The sequence below is a fragment of the Orbicella franksi genome, chromosome 9 (assembly GCF_964199315.1).
Source record: "Orbicella franksi chromosome 9, jaOrbFran1.1, whole genome shotgun sequence".
Lineage (NCBI taxonomy): Eukaryota > Metazoa > Cnidaria > Anthozoa > Scleractinia > Merulinidae > Orbicella > Orbicella franksi.
Genome location: NC_138153.1, coordinates 1,633,854 through 1,655,274, shown reverse-complemented (window position 1 = coordinate 1,655,274; position 21,421 = coordinate 1,633,854). Strand labels below are relative to the sequence as shown.

Sequence of the window (21,421 nt, the reverse complement as noted above, 5' to 3'; positions counted from 1 at the left end):
CTTTTAACAGGTCGTAACACGACCAGGTTATCTAATTAAATATAAATAAACATCCGTGTTTCTACTTTAGAAATAAATCCTTAAAGATTGGCTTACACCGAGGTGGCGTTAGTTCAAACGAGGCCTTCATTTGAGATGTAATGACTATTAATTTGAATTGAATTCAGACACGGAACTTTCTTGTACAGAAAGTGTAGAGAAACAAAAGCCCCTTGTTCGATCGAATTTACATCTAACACGATATGTTTTTCGTTCATAACTTTTCACCAGGTTTAAGGAAGGATGATTTTTTTTATAAGATTTGGAATATCTAGTGCAAACTCACGTGGATGAAATAAAATAAAACATTTAGCTTTACACTGAGAAGATAGCAAGTTGCTGTGTGTAAGAAACTTTTAAAAATAAAGTACGGGTTTTTCATGTATTTCAATCTTTGCTCCTTCTTAACCCTCCTTTTTTTGCCTTAATTGCAGTTTATCACCCCTTTCGAGGTCCCAGAATAATTTTTTCACGGCGAAAAATTACAACAAAGTGTGATTAAGGTTGGTCGGAGACAGCTGGATCACGAGATAAATCAATGTGGCTATCGCTTTGAATTCTTCACTTAACACTTACTTTCTTACTCTCTTGATCGGGAGACTTGTCGAGAGCCTGGCACGGGCGTGACCTCCATATGCCTCATAAAGTCGGACCACCGCTGCCGATGGTATGGTCTCCGCCTGTAGGTGCAAGAAAATATTGATTTTCTTTATTCACTTATTAAAAAAAATGTCAATTTTTAGTGGTCTCCAGCAAATTAAGACTTATTCGACTGACTTTTATATTCTCTTTGTGTGGTTCGCCTATTGCTTCACAGATCACTTATTACAGGGACTATTTCGCGGCTCAGCGCATGTGCAAGCCATAACATCAACCATTCTAGTCCATTCCCTTTAACTAGTCTGACCGCAGACCCTATATGTTGTCTCGAGTCCGCCGAGATCGCAAGCTCAGGGTGTAGGGGTGGGGCTGGGGAATCGCGGGCTCAAAGGAAATAACTCGTAGCAAAAAAATAAACGTCTGCAGATAGACTAATAAAACAACATGGCGCCAGCTTATGATGAATCTTGCGGGGAAATTTTCCTGTGAAAATTTCTTGGTTGGTCACAAGAACGTGACGATCGAGGTGATATTTCTCATTAGAATTCCGTTTGTATGTTCCGAGTTCAATGCACTAATTAAATCCTTTGTAAATTAACCAGTGAGATGCGATTGTGCGATTGTCCAGAATAAATCCTCCCGGCCGAATAATAAATACCATGATACTAAACTAGACATTTTCTGTGTGAATCTGTTGACATCTTCAATGAGATTCAGGCGTCAGCTATTCTGCGTGAATAAATTGTGGCCTGTGATTGCAAAACTACCACTATGACAACATGTGGCTCATGCAAGAAAAGGAAAATTACTCACAACATACCTTGCACATGCGCCGAACAGTGAAACTATCACTCACAAGTGACGAAGTTTGTTCGAGTTATTTCTCAGACTCATTAATAATTCATCAAGTTTAGTCAATGGAAACCTTAAACATGATGGTGTTTGAATATCCGATATTAATTAGCTTAGATTCTTGCGATCTCCAAAATGGCATCTGCAAAATCTAACCTGCAAATGGTACGAAAATTTCCTGGAAAAATCCAACAATTAATGAATTCAAGGAACGCAAACTATTCAAGTGAAAATTCCAGAAATTCCGGAAATAAAATTAAACGGAGGGCAAATCCCCTGTAAAACATTTTCGAAAATTTGGGCATACCTTGAAAGGTTGTCCTCTTTATCGAAAATTTCGTAAAATGCTCCGAATGCTTCCATTCGCCGCTGGAAATGTCCGGAAAATCAAAGCGTTGACGATTTTCTTTCTTCTCATCAACTGTCTGCTTGATAATGTAATGACCTTTCAAGGAGAAATTATAAGTTGATTACTTTTTGTACGCACCTTTTTAACTGTTTCCAGTATGACCGCTGGGTTATCCACGCTGAAGAAGGACCTTCCTTTAAAACCTGCAAAAACACCAAAAACTAAAACTTAAAGTAGTGTGGACAGAGAAAACCTGATTATATCGTCTTCCCACCTTTGAGAAATTTATTTTATAGCTTATTTCGATTGCGAGCCTTCAAAATTCGGCATTTGGAACCAGGACCATCAAACGCGATGCTATTTTTGTTTTGTCGCGTTTGTTTCTGACTGGTCGGACTCGTCAAAACTTGCTGAGAAACCAGAAGAAATCTGGGGCGAGCCTCTCACCTCGAAGTGCCTTTTGGGACCGTTATGGGGGGAGTAACGATCCAACAAGGGACTGGAGAATGATACTCGCCCCAGATTTCTCCTCGTTTCTATAGAAGTGAATGTTTTTGCGCGGTTCACTTCGATGGCAAGAGACAGCGTGTCGTGCACAAAGCAATAAAAAGAAAAAATAAACAACTTTTATAACAGAGCAGTAAGCTTTCACCTACCTTCATTAACAGAGCCTGGTACAACGCAAATTGGCTGGTTAAAGTTGTAGGCATGTTGAATGACCCCAGCACTTTGGAAAGTACCTTGAAAATGCAACATTATATCAAACCATTAATAAAGCTATTTCCGGCGAGAAAACAGGATGCTCTCGGGGGCTAACCAGAGACGCTGCACAAGTTATATTAATGAATAAGCTATTCACGAGTTTAAAAACAGCAATAACAATCTCAATAACGATAACTAGGAAAATCAGATTTTCACGGAAGGCATCATACCTGAGTGTGGATAAACTGCGTAAGAGAATTCGTGTGATCCCATATCAGCTTCCTCATCCGGGGATTTGGGCGAACGGAGCCTGCCAAATAGACACAGTAACAGTCATTTTTCTGCAAACTTTGCAGTAAATGGTCTCTGTACTCATTAGAAAGCTGACGAGCTGTAGGAAGGAATTAAGGTGTGGCGAGGCAGAGAAAAAGACATTGGCTTTCACGCAGGGAAATAAAAGTGACGTTATTGTGTTCGACGTACTGTAGAGAGGTTTCTTGAGAACGCAAGTGATACCATCCAAAACATTTTTGCTTTCGAAATTAGTGATTGGCGAAAATTTAGCTCTTTGCATGTAATATTAAAAAAGATATTCGCTTTCAAAAACTGCAAAATTTCTCGATGGGAGAAATTCTGACGAGCCCGGACATAGACTTTTTTCCGGCACACGTTTCTAACAACCCTGGCCATACCCAATGTTCAGAGTAGATATTTGCAACTAATTTTCAACATATCAGTGGGCCATCTCTATGGCTTACAAGAAAGTCAGTAGACCATGAAAATAAACGTTGCCGATTTGTAAAAAGATAACTACAGGGTAGTATGGGATGTGATAGGATTACGTATTGCGCTCGATAAACACAAGTCACTTACAGTGAGATGTACATGACGTTGGCGTGAGTGGAGTAGCCATACTTGCAGTCAGTCATTAATGCTACGCCCCAGTCGTGCTCGGACAAATCAGCCCACTTGTGACCACAAACCTGTTCAGTGCAAATTCATGGAAACCAGCATGAGTGAGCATCGCGTATAAGTCGTCTCGAACTAAAAGAACAACATGGTTTAATTTGACTTGGATTTAAGAAACAGAGATTTTTTGTTGAGTTCGGGACGAATAGAAATGGTGTGGGAACACTAGCTGCAAACGAATCTTTCCACAGCTTTTTCGAGTTCTCCCAAATAAACACGAGATTTTCATTTATTCCACAGGAAAACGAAGAAAACAATTTCGTTTTCTTTTAAGAAATACGGAGAGGGGAAGGAAGACTTTTCACTAGATCAGTTCGATTACAACATTCAAAGACACATGACACGACACAGAACAAACACATGAAAGCAGGACGTTGCACACAGGCACGACACAGACAGACAGACACCCAGGCAGACAGACAGACACCCAGCCAGCCAGACAGACAGACACCCAGCCAGCCAGCCAGCCAGACAGACACCCAACCAGACAGACAGACGGTACCCAGCCAGACAAACAGACACCCAGACAGACACAGACAGACAGACACCCAGCCAGACAGACAGACAGAGCCTACCTCATACTTTGCCCAGTCCCAGCTAGTGTTGCAGTGTGTGGGCCGTTGTAAGTGACCAAACTGAATCTCGTATGTTGCGTTCATTGAACGAACATCGAATGGAAATTCTACCTTTAGGAACTTCCGGTTCTCGTGCCAGTCAACCTGTGATAAACAGCGTTTGCTATCAGTAGTTATACCGATGATGTGCAAAGCAGCGAGGAAAAGCAGCGAGACTATGTTTGCGAAACAAAACACTTGCGCGCGAAAACAAATCAAATCAGTTAATCTATAAACTAATTAGAAACCTAATGGTGTATTTTAAAGTTCTACTGAAACGAAATTTTCTATCTTTTTTATTCGCCTTATCTAAAGTTTCAAACGTGCTTATAACCATGGTGAACTTTATTTTGAACTTTTTCAAAACGCTATTAAAATCTATTGATAACGAACCCCACGTTAGCATTACTCAACGCATGTTCACTCTAAAATAATTGGTCACAGGAGTAATAGACTGCAAAACAGTCGTAGTTTTTGCGAACGCGGGCGACGGTCAATATTCGAACGAAAGGTCTGGAGCGAGTGTAAAAACGGCGAGGGAGAATGGGGAGAGACGCTTGCCTCAAACGCCCGAGGCTTGCGCGCTCCACATGCGAGGATCGCGCTTACGGCGCTTCGCGCCTTCCGAAAACGTCCGAAAACGACTGTTCTGCAGTTTACAGAAGTAAAAAAATAACCCTCGCGAAAACGTTACACTTTATTTATCTAAGAATCCATGAAAACAACTTATACCGTCCTGTTTTAAAGTCTTTACTTAGTAGGCCCCCTGTAGGGACAGCCAGCTAGTGGTGTTGACTTGAAAATAAAGTTGCTGATTCATTCTTTTATTCTTTACAGACTTTGATTGGGCAAATAGTTACACACAATAACTTGCCTTCGTGTAAAATTTAACATACGGGGCACCAGCATCCAAAGACACGATTTGGCTAAGAGAACTTTCCTCGCTGATCCTCAAAGAAAACTGCAGAAGAAAAACGTGACAATCACATGACCACATGAATGCTTCAAAGCCTGGACACATGGTGGAAAGTACACAATGTCAAGAAAGTAAAGACGGTGCCTCCTTTTGTCATGGCGGACACGTTCTGCGCGGCATCACTAACTAGTCCCTCGGAAAACTCGGTTTGTACAAAGAGTGCTTGTGAAAGCCAATTCAACGTTGCCTTAAGATTTACAGAAATTACATTACTTAAAGCACGCGGCCTACGACAAAACCGTAAGACAAAGCTCAGTGATGCGTTCATTATAAGGCAAGACAAGCGTGATGCGCAGAACGTGTGCGCAGTAATTAAAGGAGTCACTTACAAGACAAATTCATGGAATGTGATTCTACTGCATACAACATTGAGTGCAATGATGAGGCACAATTTAAGTCGGAATCCACCAGAAGTTCGAGTAACGAGTAGACAAAAACCTAGTACCAAGATTATTTACATCGTATTGCAAACTTCTGTACGACTGTTTTAAATATCCTCTCAAAAAAAAATCATTTCTAGCAACACCAAACGTCGAAAACGAATAGTGAACTTCGCTTGAAAGTACTGGTGAAATGAAACTGATGGTGAAATTTTGCCTGTGTTTGCACAAGTTCTCTGAACTTTGAAATTCATTTTCTCTCGTTCCCATGGGAAATTGTTTTCGGCGTTATTTCAGGCAATTATTTACCGGTATGTATTTACCTTTGACTGACTGTAAAATACTTAAAATTATTTTGGTACCAGATTTTTGTCCACTAAAACCTTAAATTACTCGATTTTCTATCGGATTTCGTCTTAAGTCGTTCCGATTCTTCTGCCTACTTTGAATTTTCTGTCGTGTGAAAGTTGACGAGGGTGCAGTATAGGGCTACTAGCCGTTTCGCCATTTCGCCATTTGGTTAACGACCGCATGTTGCTACCCTACAAAATACCTACGCGCGTAGCCATTAAGAGAACGGTATTCGTGATAGACCGCTAGTATAGATTTATACTAAAACCGTGATATTTACCTCAACTGAGACTCTTAACGGACCTTCGTGTAAGATCTTGAATTCTCCAGATGAGGTTGGAAGCAACAGTTTTCTGTTTGAATTGGAATAAGAGGTCTGTCATCAGGAGAATAAATCACTTACGTTGAAATATTTTAGAAACCTTCAACGTCCAAATACATTTTATTTTTGTTCTATCTTGTTGGGTTAACTTAATATAGACAGAACGGGTGAAAAGTTAAACACCAGGGCCCTGGTTGTTCGAAGGTTGGATAATGCTTTCCACCGAATTAATCGCTAGCCAGTGTGGATAAGTGTTAACATAACAAACCACGCTATCCACTGGATAGTGATTTATCGGGTGGATAGCGTTATCCACCTTTTGAACAACCGGGGACAGAATTTCTGTCGCGGGAGTGGGGGCCGGGGGGGGGGGGGGGGTTAAGAGAGGGGAGGATGGAAAGGGACACTTAAATAATACGGTCCTTTACTGACACAAACCTTGTTTCCAGGTAATAAGGCATTACATCCCAAGCATCCCAGAACAATGGAATGTCGTCAAACAAGATGAACTGGTTTCCAGAATAACCAGGACTGATCGCTTCCCTGAAATAAAATTATAATCATTATAATTAAATAATATAATAATAATAATAATAATAATAATAATTAAATAATAATAATAACAATACGAATAAAATAAAACTGCGGTGAATGTTTTGTTAAACTAAGTCATGTTCTGTTCATTTGGACCAATAGTTTTGTCGTTGTACGCTTTTTTGTTGCAGTTTATACCGTTTGAAGACAAAGGACTAAAGAGAAACACGGCCATAAACCCAAAGTAATTTAGCCCTTGCGCAGATGGCAAAGGTCTTTCTGGTGGGTTACAGTGATTTACTAACTTTTGTCAACGCTCGCAAAACGTCTCAGATCTTCTTACAAGGATTTTATTTTTCAAAAGATGAAGTATATCTGACACCACATTATTCTTACTATAGTTTGTTCGTGCAAATCGTTTATCAGTAATTTAAACGCAAGAGAGCCTGACAAAGGTCAAGCTTACTGGCAATTGCGAGAGGTAACTATTGTTGTAAAGACAATACTGAGCACCTGACAAAAAGTAACCTGATGTTTTGGGCGTGTAACTAAAGAACTGCTTTTCATGACAAATTTATTCAAATAGAGGTTGAATAAACATTACCGATAAGTCAGTTGAAGTTAGAAAGCTAAAATTTAGAATACGCCTCCTTTTTTCCCTTTTTCCCCTAAACGTTTTCTGTTACGAATAACTGCTACTTTAAAAGGTATTTGTTGTCGTAACGAAATCAGCATGCATAGTTGGCGTTGTTTCATTTGAGTCTATGTAAAGCTCAGGTCGGCAAGGAGCAATCGAACCAGCCAACAGGTTGTTGGCCCAGAAATTAAACAGATCTACGTCAACCAATTTAAGTGCAATGAGTGATTCTTGGTTACTTCGTGAATCTAAGCGAGTACAAATTGAATAGCTCTTAATTACTCCGAGTATTTTAAGGCGCAGTATTCGAGTATTTCGCCGAACTAACTTTACTCAGAACGATTTCAAATTGAGTATACATGTAGCTCTCAATAATCAAATAATGTAACGAAGAATATTTGAGTATATCGAATAACTTTTAATTACTCGGAGCGATTTGAAATTTGTCTCGCGCATTGTTTGAACATAAGCCTCTATATTGAAAGGTTACTCGATAAGATTTGATATTTATTCACTTGAAAATGTTTGTTTGGTATTTCCTTTTCAAGCCGGCGCTGCTGGTCTCAGGAACTCATTTAACTGGTTTTAACATGACGTCAATGCTTTCCCATTGGTTGTCAACCCTTCCTTTGTTCTTTTGCTATATAAGCGCGACACCATCCGGATGGTTGGGCGGCACATTTACTCCTCTACAATGTAAACTTTTCTCTCATCCAAAGGACATGCATCTCATACATAAATTCAACACAATTCAACACACCACAACATAATACAATGCAATTCAACACAATACAATACAACGCAACAGAACAGAACAGAATATAACACAACACAATATAACAGAACACAACGCAACGTGTTATGCCTTTAAAATAACTGTTCATTAAATCAACCACGCCGACTACAATACCTCCCACTGGCCTTGTGCACAAGACTTCTCACTAAGCCTCCTCGAACTAATTCAGCCCGGACCAAGGCATTCTCCAATACAACAGAACCCTGTGACTTGAGCAGAATTAAAGCAAAACATTTCTATTAGTATTTCTAGGTAAGATAATTTTGTAATTTCACCAGCCATTTCAAAACTCAACACTATTTGCTGCTAAAATTTGAATTTTCGGACGACAAGAATGTTGTTTCAAGGGAAGTAAAGAAGACGTACATTTCTCACCTGGTCAAATGATACAGACACGGGGTGGATTTCACTTGGACTTTCCACTAGATTGCTAATACTCATGCTCGGAACTGAAACCAGTACTGAAACAAAAAGATAGATTAGTATCATACCCTTACTGCATTAACTCATGACTTCATCGCATAAGAGGTCAAGATTAAGATGAAGCTGGCCGGCCTTCCAGCATAGTGTACCCTGGGAACAGTTGACTTCTCCTACGTTTCTACCTCGTTCGGCGTATGAGAAACCAACTGCTCGCAAGTCTGAACTAGTACAAAAAGAATGATTTCAAAAATCGCCAGCAGGCTGTACTTAGCGTTGGGAACATTAATGTTTAGAACATTCCAATACCTATTATAATGTTTAAAATATTTCAATACCTTCTGAATAAATCTTACCGAACGTTTTTCCTTCCTTTGAGCTTTTTTGTTTACTCGCTGAAGACTTTTCCTCTGTGGATAAACTTTCCCTCAGTTTATCAGGAATAGCGACTACTTCACTTCTTGGCCAACAAAGCGTGTTTATAAGGACAGGTTTGGTCACGTGGTCCTCCTCGCCAACGTTGAGCTGAAAATTCAAGAGTTCAAGTTTATCAGGGCCTCTGTTGATATCAGGTGCTACTGATGAAAGATCCACCCTGATATAAATTAAATAAAGGTGTCCATCTATCTGTCTGGTGCACGCTGGACAAAATTGGGTAACAAAACATTAAGTTTGATTATGCTTTACAATGGCGTTCATGTAAATAATATGAAAGCGTGCTATTTCTATTTATAATCCATCAAATATTTTCGCTCACACGATTGGTCTGAACTCGTCACGTGACTGAATATACCCCAGCTAAAACTGGGGAATATCCCAGAGATATTCCCCAGTTTTGAAAAGATCCAACGTGTTGCGAAAAATATTGGAAGAATAATAAACACCGTATAGCCTCCATTTGGCGCGAAAGTATTCTCGGATATTTTCCCTTGGACATTATCTGTTCCTCGAAGCTCACGGTTTTCCTTCAGCTTCGCTCTCGGAAAACTGTTCGCCTCTCGGAACAGATAATGTCCGCGGACAAATTTTCGCGCCAAATGTAGGTTATTTAATTTTTTGATTGCCATCATTTTTATTTCAGGACCTCCCTGAAAACCACATTAGTGAGTGGAGCCTCCTGTATAAAGATTATTAATTAATTAATTAATTAATTAATTAATTAATTAATTATTGTTCACATATCTACTATTTCACACCTGCGATATAACCCTGGAGCAAGTGTCGTTGAATATTCGTCTGGTACTTTCAAGAATCTCTGTAAATTTTAAGATAAAATCATCTAAATTAGGAATAAGCTGACCTTTCCTATGAACAGAAGTTCATAATGTCAGATCTAGCATTTAATACTTCTGCTATGAGGTTTAAACTGCACCAACTTGTCGTTGCAATTACAATCGTTTAAGTTACGCTTCCATGTCCTTGGAAATTCGAGCTACATGTTTGATATCGAATTGCCAGCAGTACAGATTTACCTTTGTAACTTTGCAAAGCATCGTCGGCAGCCTGTTATAATAAAGAAAGATTCATCATAAATAATATGACGGATTTTAAGCCTGGTTAATATACGAGAAGATGGTTTATATGTCTGTGATACAGGCAAGCTCGGAAAGACAAGACAAAGAATTCGAGTTCTTCAGCTAGGAGTCAAAATTCTTTTACCAAGTGTCCTAAACCTGTTTTATAAAGAGAGATTGTGAGTCTAACTTGTAAAGAAACTGTTGTGTTGAGCCCAGGCAGTTAAAACTCGCTAACGCAGCATCCACACTACGCCGGAGAAATTTAAAAACGCAGCTTTATTTCTACGGCTAGGCCTGCCGTCCACTCTAATTCGTCACGAAAACAAAGCTTTTCGAAAATGCTCTTCAAACTGGCTTTTCGAAAACGATGGCGTGACGATAATCACGTGATTTACCTGACAGAGTTTTCCTCAAACACAAATCCAAAATGACCTGTGAAATATCTGTTTTCAAATTCCTCCAGCGTAGTGTGGATAAGGCCTAACAGTTGACCAAAGAAATATAATTCTACCTGTTTAATACAGCTTCCTGGTAAAATATCATGAAATTGATTCAAAAGCATAAGTTTCCAGATCCTTAGAAATTCGTCCGCTGGATAAAATGCTAGAAAAGTAATAAAATGAAATATTCAACCAACATCAAAGATCTAACCCAACAACATACACCCTTTAAACAAGAATCGGCAGCCTCGGACTGAGCTACAGAGTTGCATGCCCTAGGTCTCAGAGCGTCCCCCCCCCCCCCCCCCCACCCCTTTAAATTGGTAATGCCGTAGATTCGTGAAACTGTAGAAGAAAAAACCTTTTAGGGAACTGAGCAAGTGAAACAAGTAAAGGGTTGAGCTAAAATACCCGCAATAGCTGACAACGGTTTCACAGTTCAGTGGCAGACAGTTTTAGCCACAGTGGCCAAGGTGATAGTTCCGAATCCCGTTGAAGACTGTTGTTTTAGAGGCTTCTTTTAGTTTCAAATTTATTCAAGTTATAAACATGTAAAGCTAAACATTAAACCTGTATTGTTGTCTCCTAATACAAAAGCCAGAGTCGACATGAACTCAGCGTCATGCAGAAGAAATTCACTTTGGCGGTTTCCTTGCTTTATCTGTTAAAATAAGTTTAAAACAATTCATGCCTCGACGCACTCCTATGCTTATTTTCAATGTCGTAAAAATAATATGAGCGGGTTATCTACTCTCATCTGGAACACACAAAAAACTACATCAGTGTAACAATGAAGGAACTTCGTGGTGTTTCATCAAATCACAAAAAAGACCTTGGAAAGACCTCATACTTCGAAATCTTCAGGAATTAGTTTTTTTCTTTAAAAAGAAAACAGAGCAGCAAATTTCGCTCTCTGTTTCCAATCTCCATCTCGTATTTTGTCGTCTCCACAGGGAGCGAACTTAGCTCATAGCTAATTCTGTTGGACTTTCCGTCATTTCTCGCGTTCACAGCCCGCGATTCTTTCGGTTAGTATCGAGGACCCCTTCGAGTTTCTTAGCGCTGAACCAAAGAATCATAGCCTCTGAAAACTACTGCGTTGGAAAATACAATCAGAATTAATAAGTACAGACAACGTTTGGATGGAATTGTGTTTGTTTTATTTGTTTGTTTGTTTACCTGCGCCTGTGTGGTATATGTTCCCTGATGCAGCTCCAAATACAGCTCACCAACCCACGTGCATAGCTTGTCACCATCACGTGACTCAAGGGAACGGAAAAACTCTTGAGGGTTTGACAGTTTTACCCTGGGCCAATCAGAAACAAAAATTCCATTACGCACTTTGAACTAAGCTTCTATCTTCTGCAGCTAACATGAAGAAGACATAATAACTATCATCTCGCTGAAATCACAGCTCGAGGAAAAAACATGACGTCAGTGCCGAGCGCAGGAAAAAGCGAGCAAACCAAGGTGTAATTAATTGTTCTGGTTCGCTAGTTAATGAAACAAATATTCTGTTTTTTTTTTTTTAACTGGTTTGTTTGCTGTTTTTGACCAATTACCTAAGCTAAACAAATGCTGAAAGCTGAACCAAAGAAATGACCATTTCTTCGCCTTTCGTTCGCTAGCCTGGTCAAAACTACTGCCTTCAACATATGTTGAAATAAACAGTCCGTCCCTTACCTCGGACAGCCATCTACATCTTCCATTCGCTTCAACATTTCAAGCATATCCTCTCTGTAATGACACAAACGTAAACTAGAGTTACGCAACACCAGAAACACGAGAGACGGGCTATTTCTTTATAACGACTTACGAGGGCCCCCCTCCACCGTCTCCGTGACCGTACAACAGCATACTAGCATAGGCCCGTCCTTTATCTTTTAATTGTTTGACTGTCTTTATTACCTATCGACAAAAATAAGAGAAACATATCACTGAGCGTCCACTGGGCTAAAAAAAGGTTGAGCTAAGGAAACACAGTTCAGATCAGTGCCCCTTCGGTCTTCCCTTTCATGCACGCTCGTTCAATCTCTGTTTCACTCTCGAAGGTAAATTGTGTGAAAGTGTTACAAAGTAAATACAACTTACGTCAGCAGCATTTGCGCGAGATTCGTACGTGTCAGCGGGAGGAAAGTGTGCGAGACACCTGGGAAGAGAAGAGACTGAAATCATTCGAGAACAATGCTAAGTTAATCCACTTCTTCATGTTTGGAATCAATAAGAAATCAACCCAGGTATCAACCAGCAAATTCTCCTCACTGCTTAACATATAATAAATTTTCATGTAATCGACTTCCTCGTGTTTAAGATCAATAAGAAAATAAACCCTTTAAGCCAGACATTAACGGACAAATTCTCTAGGCTGCTCACCATATAATTCTTCATCTTGCAATTATGTTCCAAAATCTTTCGTTTAAGAAATAGAAAATGGCGTACAAGTTACATGACCTGATTTTATTAAGGAAGAAAGTGTGGAGTTGTGTAAAGCTAAGCTGTAGGCCAAGGTTTAAGCGAGTACTTTCGAATCTCTAACACTTTCTCCAGGGTCTGTATCAGACTTTGTTAAAAATAGTCGGCTAAGTTCCATTTTCTTTATTCTGAGTCTATACTATAAGTATAGCCGGTAATCATACGGTTTCGAATTCAATTTAGTGTTACACCTTTTGCACTGGCGGTACACTTTTTGCGCTGGTGTTACACTTGAACTGCACTGCTCTCAGTCAATCAGAATCGAGTAATTTTTTCACGCACATTATTATGCCAGAAAAATGCAACAACACCTAATAACCGTGTCACATAGCCTCATGCAAGACCCGCAACCAATAAGAGCGTGCCGGCTTTATTTGAATATCATTCATAAACCGAATTTATAGGCCTTGTGTGCACTTACTTAACACTTTCATGAAATGATGACCTCGCACTTTTAATAAGTACAATGCAAATTTGTTCTTACACAGCAATAAAACGCGCACAATTTTAAGTCGTTCTCATGTCTTGGGGCATCTTACGAGTTTTCTCGTTCTATAAGGTGTCGACAATTGCTTCTTAAGAGTGAACAGAAAATTCTCAGGCGTGGAAAAATTTCCGTCATAGCTAGACCCGTCCAACTAATCTAGATCTAGTACTGACCCAATAGCCTCGAATCTTTTTGTCCAAGCAAAGGAGTCAAGGGCTGTGGAACGAAAAGGTCAGTAAATATTGGAAGCCCATTTCCCACTTTATAGCAGGAACCAACAATGTTTACCTTGATCCATCAATTCCCTCCCAAAAGAAAGTGTGAAACTGAAAAAAAAAGTTCAAAAGGAAACAGTCAAAACTTAAAACTAGCAAATTTAAGTAGAACTCTGCTAGCGTTATATCACGAATGCCGTTCTCTTATTGGCTACCTTACTCACTATCTATTCTGTTGTAGATAGTAAGTAGCCTCGTAGTGTGCGGTTATTAACAAAATGGCGGCCGTTTCTTTGCGTTTTAGAAGTTACTGTGAAGAGGGTTTAGATAAAGTTTTGAACGACTAATAGTTTTATACTGACAAAAACAAATAGATTATTCACTCTCGATTTCTATGCGTGATAGCTGAGTTAAGCTGTTCCTTCTTCAGTTATCACGCGATAGAAATCTCGAGCTCAGAATCTAAATGTTAAATACAAAATATTTAGACGACGAAACGCAAGCATTAGAATTACAATAATATAAGGAAGTAGTAATATATCCTTTCACTTACTGGAAATTTATTGATGAGACTCCAGCTCAACTTCATTGTTAAGAAATACTTCATTCCAACTCCACGAATGATCTGCGGGAGCTGGGCCGAGTAACCAAACGTGTCTGGCAACCAGAACTGGTAAACAAAAACAAACGGTCAATCATGTTTGTGGCAACTGGTAAGGCGATTTGAATTATTATATATATATCCTATAATTTAATACAGTGAAATAGGAACTGATTTCCTTATTCATTTGCTCGTAGAAAAAATACCAATCTTATTAACTCTCCCCAATGGGGTTTTTCGGTGTTAATCATGGCTACATCATCACTGCTCCTAGATTACAATAGTCACCATGGCTGGAGCTGTTCCGATTCAGTTACATTAATAATTAACCTCAATCTCGAATAGAAATTAAAGTAGACCGAAGATTTAATTGTTTTTGTATAGTGTTTTTGTATAGTGTTTTTCCTTGCTGATTTTTGGGGAAAGGGGTCACAATGATATAAAATGGAAAGCTCACTGAAACTTAGAAAACTGAAATCAAACTTCACGCTAATCTTAATCATGAATAGTCAAGCCCCGCTCATAACAAATTCACCTCTTGGCACACTTGTCCAAATTCCTTTTGATAAAAGTTCTGTCCAACGACAAACTGACGAATGAATGACTCTCCACTGGGAATGTTACCATCCTGTAATTTAAAAAAAAAAAAAACATACCGTGAATTTTTCGTTCACTTTTAGCAGGTTTAAGAAAAAATAAATAAATGGGGGTGTGGACGATAAAAGCGCGTTAAAAAGCCACATATAATGACCTGCATTTTTCCAAGTTCGCCTCAAAAGGTCCTCATATAATTGGGTTCTTATAATAAGGAGGTTTAGCCTAACAGAATCCGGCTTCAAAATTAGGTTCTTATATGCAGGTTTTTACCATACCAACATTGTACTAGACTTTTTGCGTAGTCTACCAAAGATTAGCACGCTAAGCCCCACTGTCAATGTGAGAAGAAGTATGCTACCTCGTCTCTAATGCTGATAGAATGTTAATGACACAATAAATTTAATTCACCGGAGAGCCACGAGTGTTCTTACCATTTCTACCCAAGTTCCACCCACAGGAATGAACTGCCCTTTTGCAGCAAACACTTTGATCTCCTCAAACAAAGCCGGGTAATGGATTTTAACCCACTCAAGCTGTTGCGCCTAAATTGGAAAAAGAAACATAGATAGTCAGAGTAAAACACTCTGAAACAATCTGAAACCTCAGTAAGCACGGAGCACGGGAAACGCCTCCAATAATTAGATTAAAAACAAGTGTAACTATTAAACAAACCTGCGAACAAACAAATTTGAAGTCCGGGTATTTTTCCATCAGCCGAACCGCTGTGGCGAAACTTCGACCGCATTTCCTCACTGTCTCGGCAACGGGCCACAGCCAGGCTACATAATAAAACAGAGACATCATTATCATGTAATTACTAATAATGAATCTCTATCATTATCTGCATCAAGCGATACTTCGTCCTTGTATGGTGCTCTCCTCAGATCATGACGTGAACTCGGTCAAAACCTCGGGGAACAATCCATGATGTTGTCGATGTGATAAGTAACCGCGGGAAAAGTGGTTGAGTGACAACTCTTTTTGTTACTTAGGATGGATATCGACTTACCACAATCAATGTGGCAGTTACCGACCGCGTGTACCTGGTGCTGAGATTCACCATTGGTTTGTTTGAGGAATCTGGCGGCGATCTCGTGAGCTCTGGAACCAACAAAAAAGAGGCTTGTAAGTTTTTTGTCGGCGTCTGAATTTTTTTCGTTGGGTTAAAATCTTTACCGCAAGACGGATGTCACTGAGAAAAGACATAGATCTATTTTTGCGACAACTACCATGATTCCCATGTTAATTCAAACTTCCATTGAGCGTAAAAGTGGTAACATAGTTGCCGGGTTACAATAGCGCTTCCACAAACTAAAGAAAACTGTTAAAACATTAAAATAGTCTTCTAGTGGAGTAAGAAAAACCGCGAACTGCACACAGCAACAATTTTCAGTTCAAGATGCGATCCCGTGATGAAGATCTTTATTGACGAAGATATCAATTCACCTTACCTCTGGAGCGATGTTCTGTCTGACAAATCCTGACAAGTATTGACAATGTCATTTGCAGTATAAAGCGCTTCAAAAGCTCTCGGATTTTCTTGCGAGAGATTCTGGTAATAAAATAAGATACATGCAGTTAACAAACAAAGTTTTGTGTTGCGAGAGCGATAACAAAAGAGGCGTACATGTAACTGTAGAGCGCTCCAGTTTATTCACTGCACTTTCATGGAACTGGCATCGAAAAATAGTGTTAAGGGCCAATAAGTCGATTCGTAAGATGGTTAAATTTTATCTTCTCTTACTAAGAAAAGTGTGATGAATATGTAAAAATGACGAGAACGAGATATTTTAAGCCATTATCTGGCCCATTATGATCTTACTGTATCCCGAGGCATACATAAAGTTCAAAGTGCGGTAAAGATGATAACACCCCTAAAACAGCGCTCAACAACAGACCTAGTGGAACACCCCCCTAGATGTGCTTTTTTTTTTTGAGAGGGGAGGGGAGATCCTTTCCATCCTCGTCCTCCCTGGTGAAACAAATACTTCACCAAGCCTAGCAGATTCAATATCATTTCCTGGTCAGCACTAATTCCCCTCGTGGACGATGCTTTCAGTGTAAAAAAAAATTGCAAAGCTCGCCGATCTGAATTTGGGTACGATTTTTTTACGTCTCCCAACTACGGGGGAACATGTATACGTTACTGCACGTTCGTATTAGCCAATTTTAGGGAAACTGTCTCTTGGTTTCATTTGTTTGCTGTGGGAAAGTTTTCATCCTGGTTTCACAGGTTTGTTGTTACAGATGAGAGTATGAAACAAGAACGTTCGTCTGCTTAACAAGCGTTCCCGCATTATGGGCGCGCAGAAATTGAGGCGCGACCAAAATGCGGAAAACTTTGGCAATAATTATATCTGATCATAATTAGCAATAATTTCAGTATGATACTCTGATCATAATTAACAAAAGGTAAAGGTAAATTCTGCATGCGAGCCAAGTGGCCCATCAGGCCGGAGCTTATCCTGGTTTCTGTAGTATGAAGCGACTAGGAGTATTTCTACTCCCCCCTGGATGGGATGCTAGTCCCTCGCAAGGTTACCCCCAGCATTGAGTTCGCCGGTACCCATTTATACACCTGGGTGGAGAGAGGCACTGTGAGAGTAAAGTGTCTTGCCCAAGAACACAACACAATGTCCCCGGCCAGGACTCGAACCCGGACCGCTCGATCCAGAGACGAGCGCACTAACCATGATGCCACCGCGCCTCCCACTGATCATAATTAATAATTCAAATAAAATTTGTGGTAGCTAAAACAAAACAAAAAATAAAATATAATATATACAGCTGTTCTTATCTCTCTGAATTCCACAACATATTTCATCCCTGAGAGGGGGGGGGGGGAACTCCCATTTGAAAAGGTCCGGATGCTCATCAGAAAATTTGAAATAAACCCATAAAGGAGACCAATCTGGGTGTGGTCGAGATTTATTTGACCTCCACGGGCTTGATTAACAGCCGCTGTTTGGGAGGGGCGCTGGATTTGAAATCTGGAGGTTCCTGGTTCAAATCCTCCACCCTACCACTATCTGGATTTGTTCTCAGTAGCCCTGAGTTCAACTCCTCGACTGCGTTGTGTAAATAGCCAACTGGTGAGCCTCCAACCAGTTGGGATTCTTAATAGTTTATGTTATATTTGAAATATTTGTTTATTGATTTACAGTGTCCCCAATTAGCACATTTAGTAGTGCTAAATACATTTGACACTTAAATAAAGTTATTATTATTTTTATTATTATTATTATTATTATTATTATTATAGTTATAGTTATTATTATTATTATTGGGAAAGGAGCCCGCACAAGTAGTCCTAACTTGTCAGAGAGCGGTGAAAAATGGAAACTGTTCTTGCAGTTGAAACTTATCTCCTACCTTGGCCAGGTCTATAATAACAGTCACGTCCATTAACACTTCATAAACTGCAGCATCAAAAACAGCAATTTCAGCCATGGATAATGTGTATTCCCGTGCAGGGTCCGGAGCATTTATTAAGCCATCTTTCCCAGCACCAAACATACCATTGGCCGCCACTTCCACATACAAAGTACATCTTAATATAAGACAATGATGAATGTCATAAAATTTGATACCTAAATAAGTGCCTGTAAAAATAAGCCCTCCAAATCTGAAATGCTCATGCCTAATGTTTAGATTAAGTTCTTAAAGATAAATACAGCTGTAGTGCTCTATGTGTCTCCTTATTATAGAATAATTATAAACCTAATTTGCCACAGAACTTGTTTTTGTCTGTTTCTATTTTTCTTTACATGTTTAGCATGTGCTCAGAGACTTGTGAATTGTTTATTTAAGGACTACAGAACTTGGTTATCATGCTCCATCTCGATATGTTCCAAGAGTATTTTAATTACCTCGCAAAATACTTTTAAAAAGTGCACTTCAACATTTCTTTCACATGTAACATATCACTTTCAAAATGCAAACGTCCTTCCATCTTGGATAGACAATTGTCTTGGGGTTAAAAAATCTTACCACAAGTACAACAACTAATTATGGTGTTGTGCACCACTTGAGCACAAAACATCCTGGCAAGACTTAAATTCATTATTCAGAAGAAAGATCCCCCCCCCCCCCCCCCCCCCCATGATCCACAACAACCCTGTGTCAGATATGAGTGCCTGATAGGAACTGTATGCTGTAGTTGTTCTCCCCATACCTTCCAGGAGTTGCTTTGGTCGAGATCACATAGTCAGTTCTTTGTTGATGTCCATCTCCACCAGTTAAACCCTGCCAAAAAAAATTCACATGCAACAGTATTGTCATTCAAATGCAAATATGCCGCCATGCGTTGGAGGCCTTTTGTTTATAATAAATTGTGTGAGCATATGTAAGAATATTTGAACATGCGCAAAGCAATTTAAATTGTCCAGAGATGCACCTGATGCCATTGTGCAGTACTGTAAAATATAGGTCAGCATATGGACATGTGCTTTTTCTATAATTTGAACTTTCAATTGGCAATGTAGTATCCAGTTTCCAACTCTTTATTTCAGTCTTACAATAATTCATCAAAAGAGACAGGGGAGGGTGGTGCGTAGGCTCCCCATTACTTGTCTTCAGTTGATCTTCAACTGGACACGTAACTATGTGGGATTATTAAGTTTGCCTCTACAGTATGAGACCATGTCATCATACCTGCCTGGGTTTTCCTTCTTGCCACACCTACCATGAAATCATTAAAGAAATTACACACATTAGAAATTTACCAGCATATTAAAATGTAAATTGATCTACAAAATAATTCAGTGTTTAGCTTTAACAACATTGGCAGTTTGATTCAGACACTGGTCCTTAGCATGAGACTGACTGATGAAATTTTAAGGTGGGTTCATTTGACTGCATATAATAAATTTTCTAGAAATAATTTCCATTAATGTATACAGGTAATTTTATTTGTCCTGCCAAGCTTTCAGTCAACATCAAATACTGTCTACGTAATGAACAAACTTATTATACTTTTTTTCAGACTGTTAAGCAGTGTCATTTTAGAATGCTTTTTAGAGAATTTTTTTCACTGCATTTATTGCAAAAGTAAATCAAATACAGACTAGGATAAAAACACTGAACACAATTAAGTCATTGACCATCTGAGTGATCAGTAAATTTACCCTGAGTGACTAACTAATTTTGTTATTAGGGCTGATATATTTCTGTTAGACACTATGTTGAAGCTCATGGATGACACAGGTGGCTATCTTCATGCATCACAAATAACACCCTATAACATCAAATAACCTCAATGTTACATACAACATATTGTACTCACAGGTCCCTTGAGGCTTGATAATATTGATTTATAAATATCAAATGATAAACCTTGTCAATGACAATATGAGAGCTAGATTTTGAAATTCCTTATTCCACACTTAATAACAGCTTCCACATGATACATGTCTACTGACACGCTACTAAATTAAATATGTTATGTACCATGGCCTCAGATCCAGAATTCCACCTTAAGTGTACTTCTTCTCCTCTCCACCCCTCTGGAATGTCCATAACAAGTTGAAACCAATGTGTAGACCACCTGTAAAGCAAACAACAGTTATTGTTAAATTTCAAGACGATTAACTTGTTCTGATTTCCTGTTTAATAATTCACTGCCAAGCTAAAATTTTTAGAGAGGAAACCACATCAACCTTAGCCGGTTTTAATACAGGTCCTCTATAGTTATTAATAGCTTTAAACCCAAAATTAAATGAATAGATTATTACATGTAAATATTTGAAAATGAGAAAATATGCACATGGTGTATAATTATCTGAATTATTATACATTTGAACTCACTATCACTTTTCTGATCGGCCAAAAGCATACAGAGAATTTTTGAAATCAGCACCTGTGATGTCATCTAGCTGCAGGTTACACAATAATCATGTCAACTCTCAAGGTCATGGGTAATCATGTCACGTATGACTGCGGTGGATGATTTCTAAGGTTAATCATGTCAATGATTTCTAAAGGTTAAACCATGTCAAGTTTGCGTGCTTTGTGTTGCTTGCCGTCAGTGAAGAAGCAAAAACATGACTTCCATTTTTTTAGGTTCAATACATGTGTAATAAAACAACTATTACATTCAGTTTTTGTCAGTGATATCCAGAATAATCAGAGTCTTAGTAATGGTTATCAGCCTCTTGAACCTTCGGCTTCGGCTGATAACTCTTACTGAGACCTTGATTATTCTGGATATCACAAAAAACCTCATCTAATAATTGTTTACTATACATTTTTGAATTAAAAACTCATGTCTTACGTAGGACCATAGATGTTTCCCACTTGAGCCTCAGCAAACTTTCCACTCACTGCTTCATTGTATGTGACTCTGCCAGGAGCTGCATAGTGAGTAAGAGAACTCAATGAGAGTTTCTTGGGATATAACCTGCAATAACAATAATATAGGCAGTGAGTAAGCTCAATTTTTTGAGACTCGACTGAGCTCTACAAAATTTCTTTATCACGACGAAATATTTTAGAGTATAGTCTCTCTCACAAGAGCTTTTCTTCAGCTTGGCTCATTGGACAACATAGCTGGA

General features: G+C 39.0%; 1 protein-coding gene across 4 annotated transcripts in view; it reads right to left on the bottom strand.

Annotated features, from left to right (window-relative positions):
- The window catches only part of LOC145497024 (alpha-mannosidase 2C1-like), a 34,622-nt gene that overhangs the window by 9,652 nt on the left and 3,549 nt on the right, over positions 1-21,421 (bottom strand). For 3 of the 4 annotated variants that reach the window (XR_014050632.1, XR_014050633.1, XM_081476800.1), the window contains exons 2-33: positions 21,142-21,267; positions 20,319-20,415; positions 19,524-19,550; positions 19,045-19,115; positions 18,243-18,420; positions 16,322-16,422; positions 15,880-15,971; positions 15,543-15,649; positions 15,302-15,412; positions 14,809-14,901; positions 14,226-14,342; positions 13,746-13,783; positions 12,590-12,647; positions 12,315-12,406; positions 12,182-12,235; positions 11,678-11,804; positions 11,069-11,159; positions 10,570-10,661; positions 10,014-10,044; positions 9,738-9,796; positions 8,898-9,066; positions 8,497-8,582; positions 8,236-8,330; positions 6,593-6,697; positions 6,113-6,185; positions 5,000-5,086; positions 4,087-4,230; positions 3,416-3,525; positions 2,773-2,852; positions 2,497-2,580; positions 1,979-2,043; positions 616-719 (exon numbers count right to left, since the gene is read on the bottom strand). Coding sequence is in view for 1 of the 4 variants with exons in the window: in XM_081476800.1 (XP_081332926.1) it covers positions 616-719; positions 1,979-2,043; positions 2,497-2,580; positions 2,773-2,852; positions 3,416-3,525; positions 4,087-4,230; positions 5,000-5,086; positions 6,113-6,185; positions 6,593-6,697; positions 8,236-8,330; positions 8,497-8,582; positions 8,898-9,066; positions 9,738-9,796; positions 10,014-10,044; positions 10,570-10,661; positions 11,069-11,159; positions 11,678-11,804; positions 12,182-12,235; positions 12,315-12,406; positions 12,590-12,647; positions 13,746-13,783; positions 14,226-14,342; positions 14,809-14,901; positions 15,302-15,412; positions 15,543-15,649; positions 15,880-15,971; positions 16,322-16,422; positions 18,243-18,420; positions 19,045-19,115; positions 19,524-19,550; positions 20,319-20,415; positions 21,142-21,267 (2,964 nt within the window). In the remaining 3 variants the exon portion in view is untranslated. The remainder of the gene's footprint in view (positions 1-615; positions 720-1,978; positions 2,044-2,496; positions 2,581-2,772; positions 2,853-3,415; positions 3,526-4,086; positions 4,231-4,999; positions 5,087-6,112; positions 6,186-6,592; positions 6,698-8,235; positions 8,331-8,496; positions 8,583-8,897; positions 9,067-9,737; positions 9,797-10,013; positions 10,045-10,569; positions 10,662-11,068; positions 11,160-11,677; positions 11,805-12,181; positions 12,236-12,314; positions 12,407-12,589; positions 12,648-13,745; positions 13,784-14,225; positions 14,343-14,808; positions 14,902-15,301; positions 15,413-15,542; positions 15,650-15,879; positions 15,972-16,321; positions 16,423-18,242; positions 18,421-19,044; positions 19,116-19,523; positions 19,551-20,318; positions 20,416-21,141; positions 21,268-21,421) is intronic. The other variant, XR_014050634.1, reaches the window with a different exon arrangement.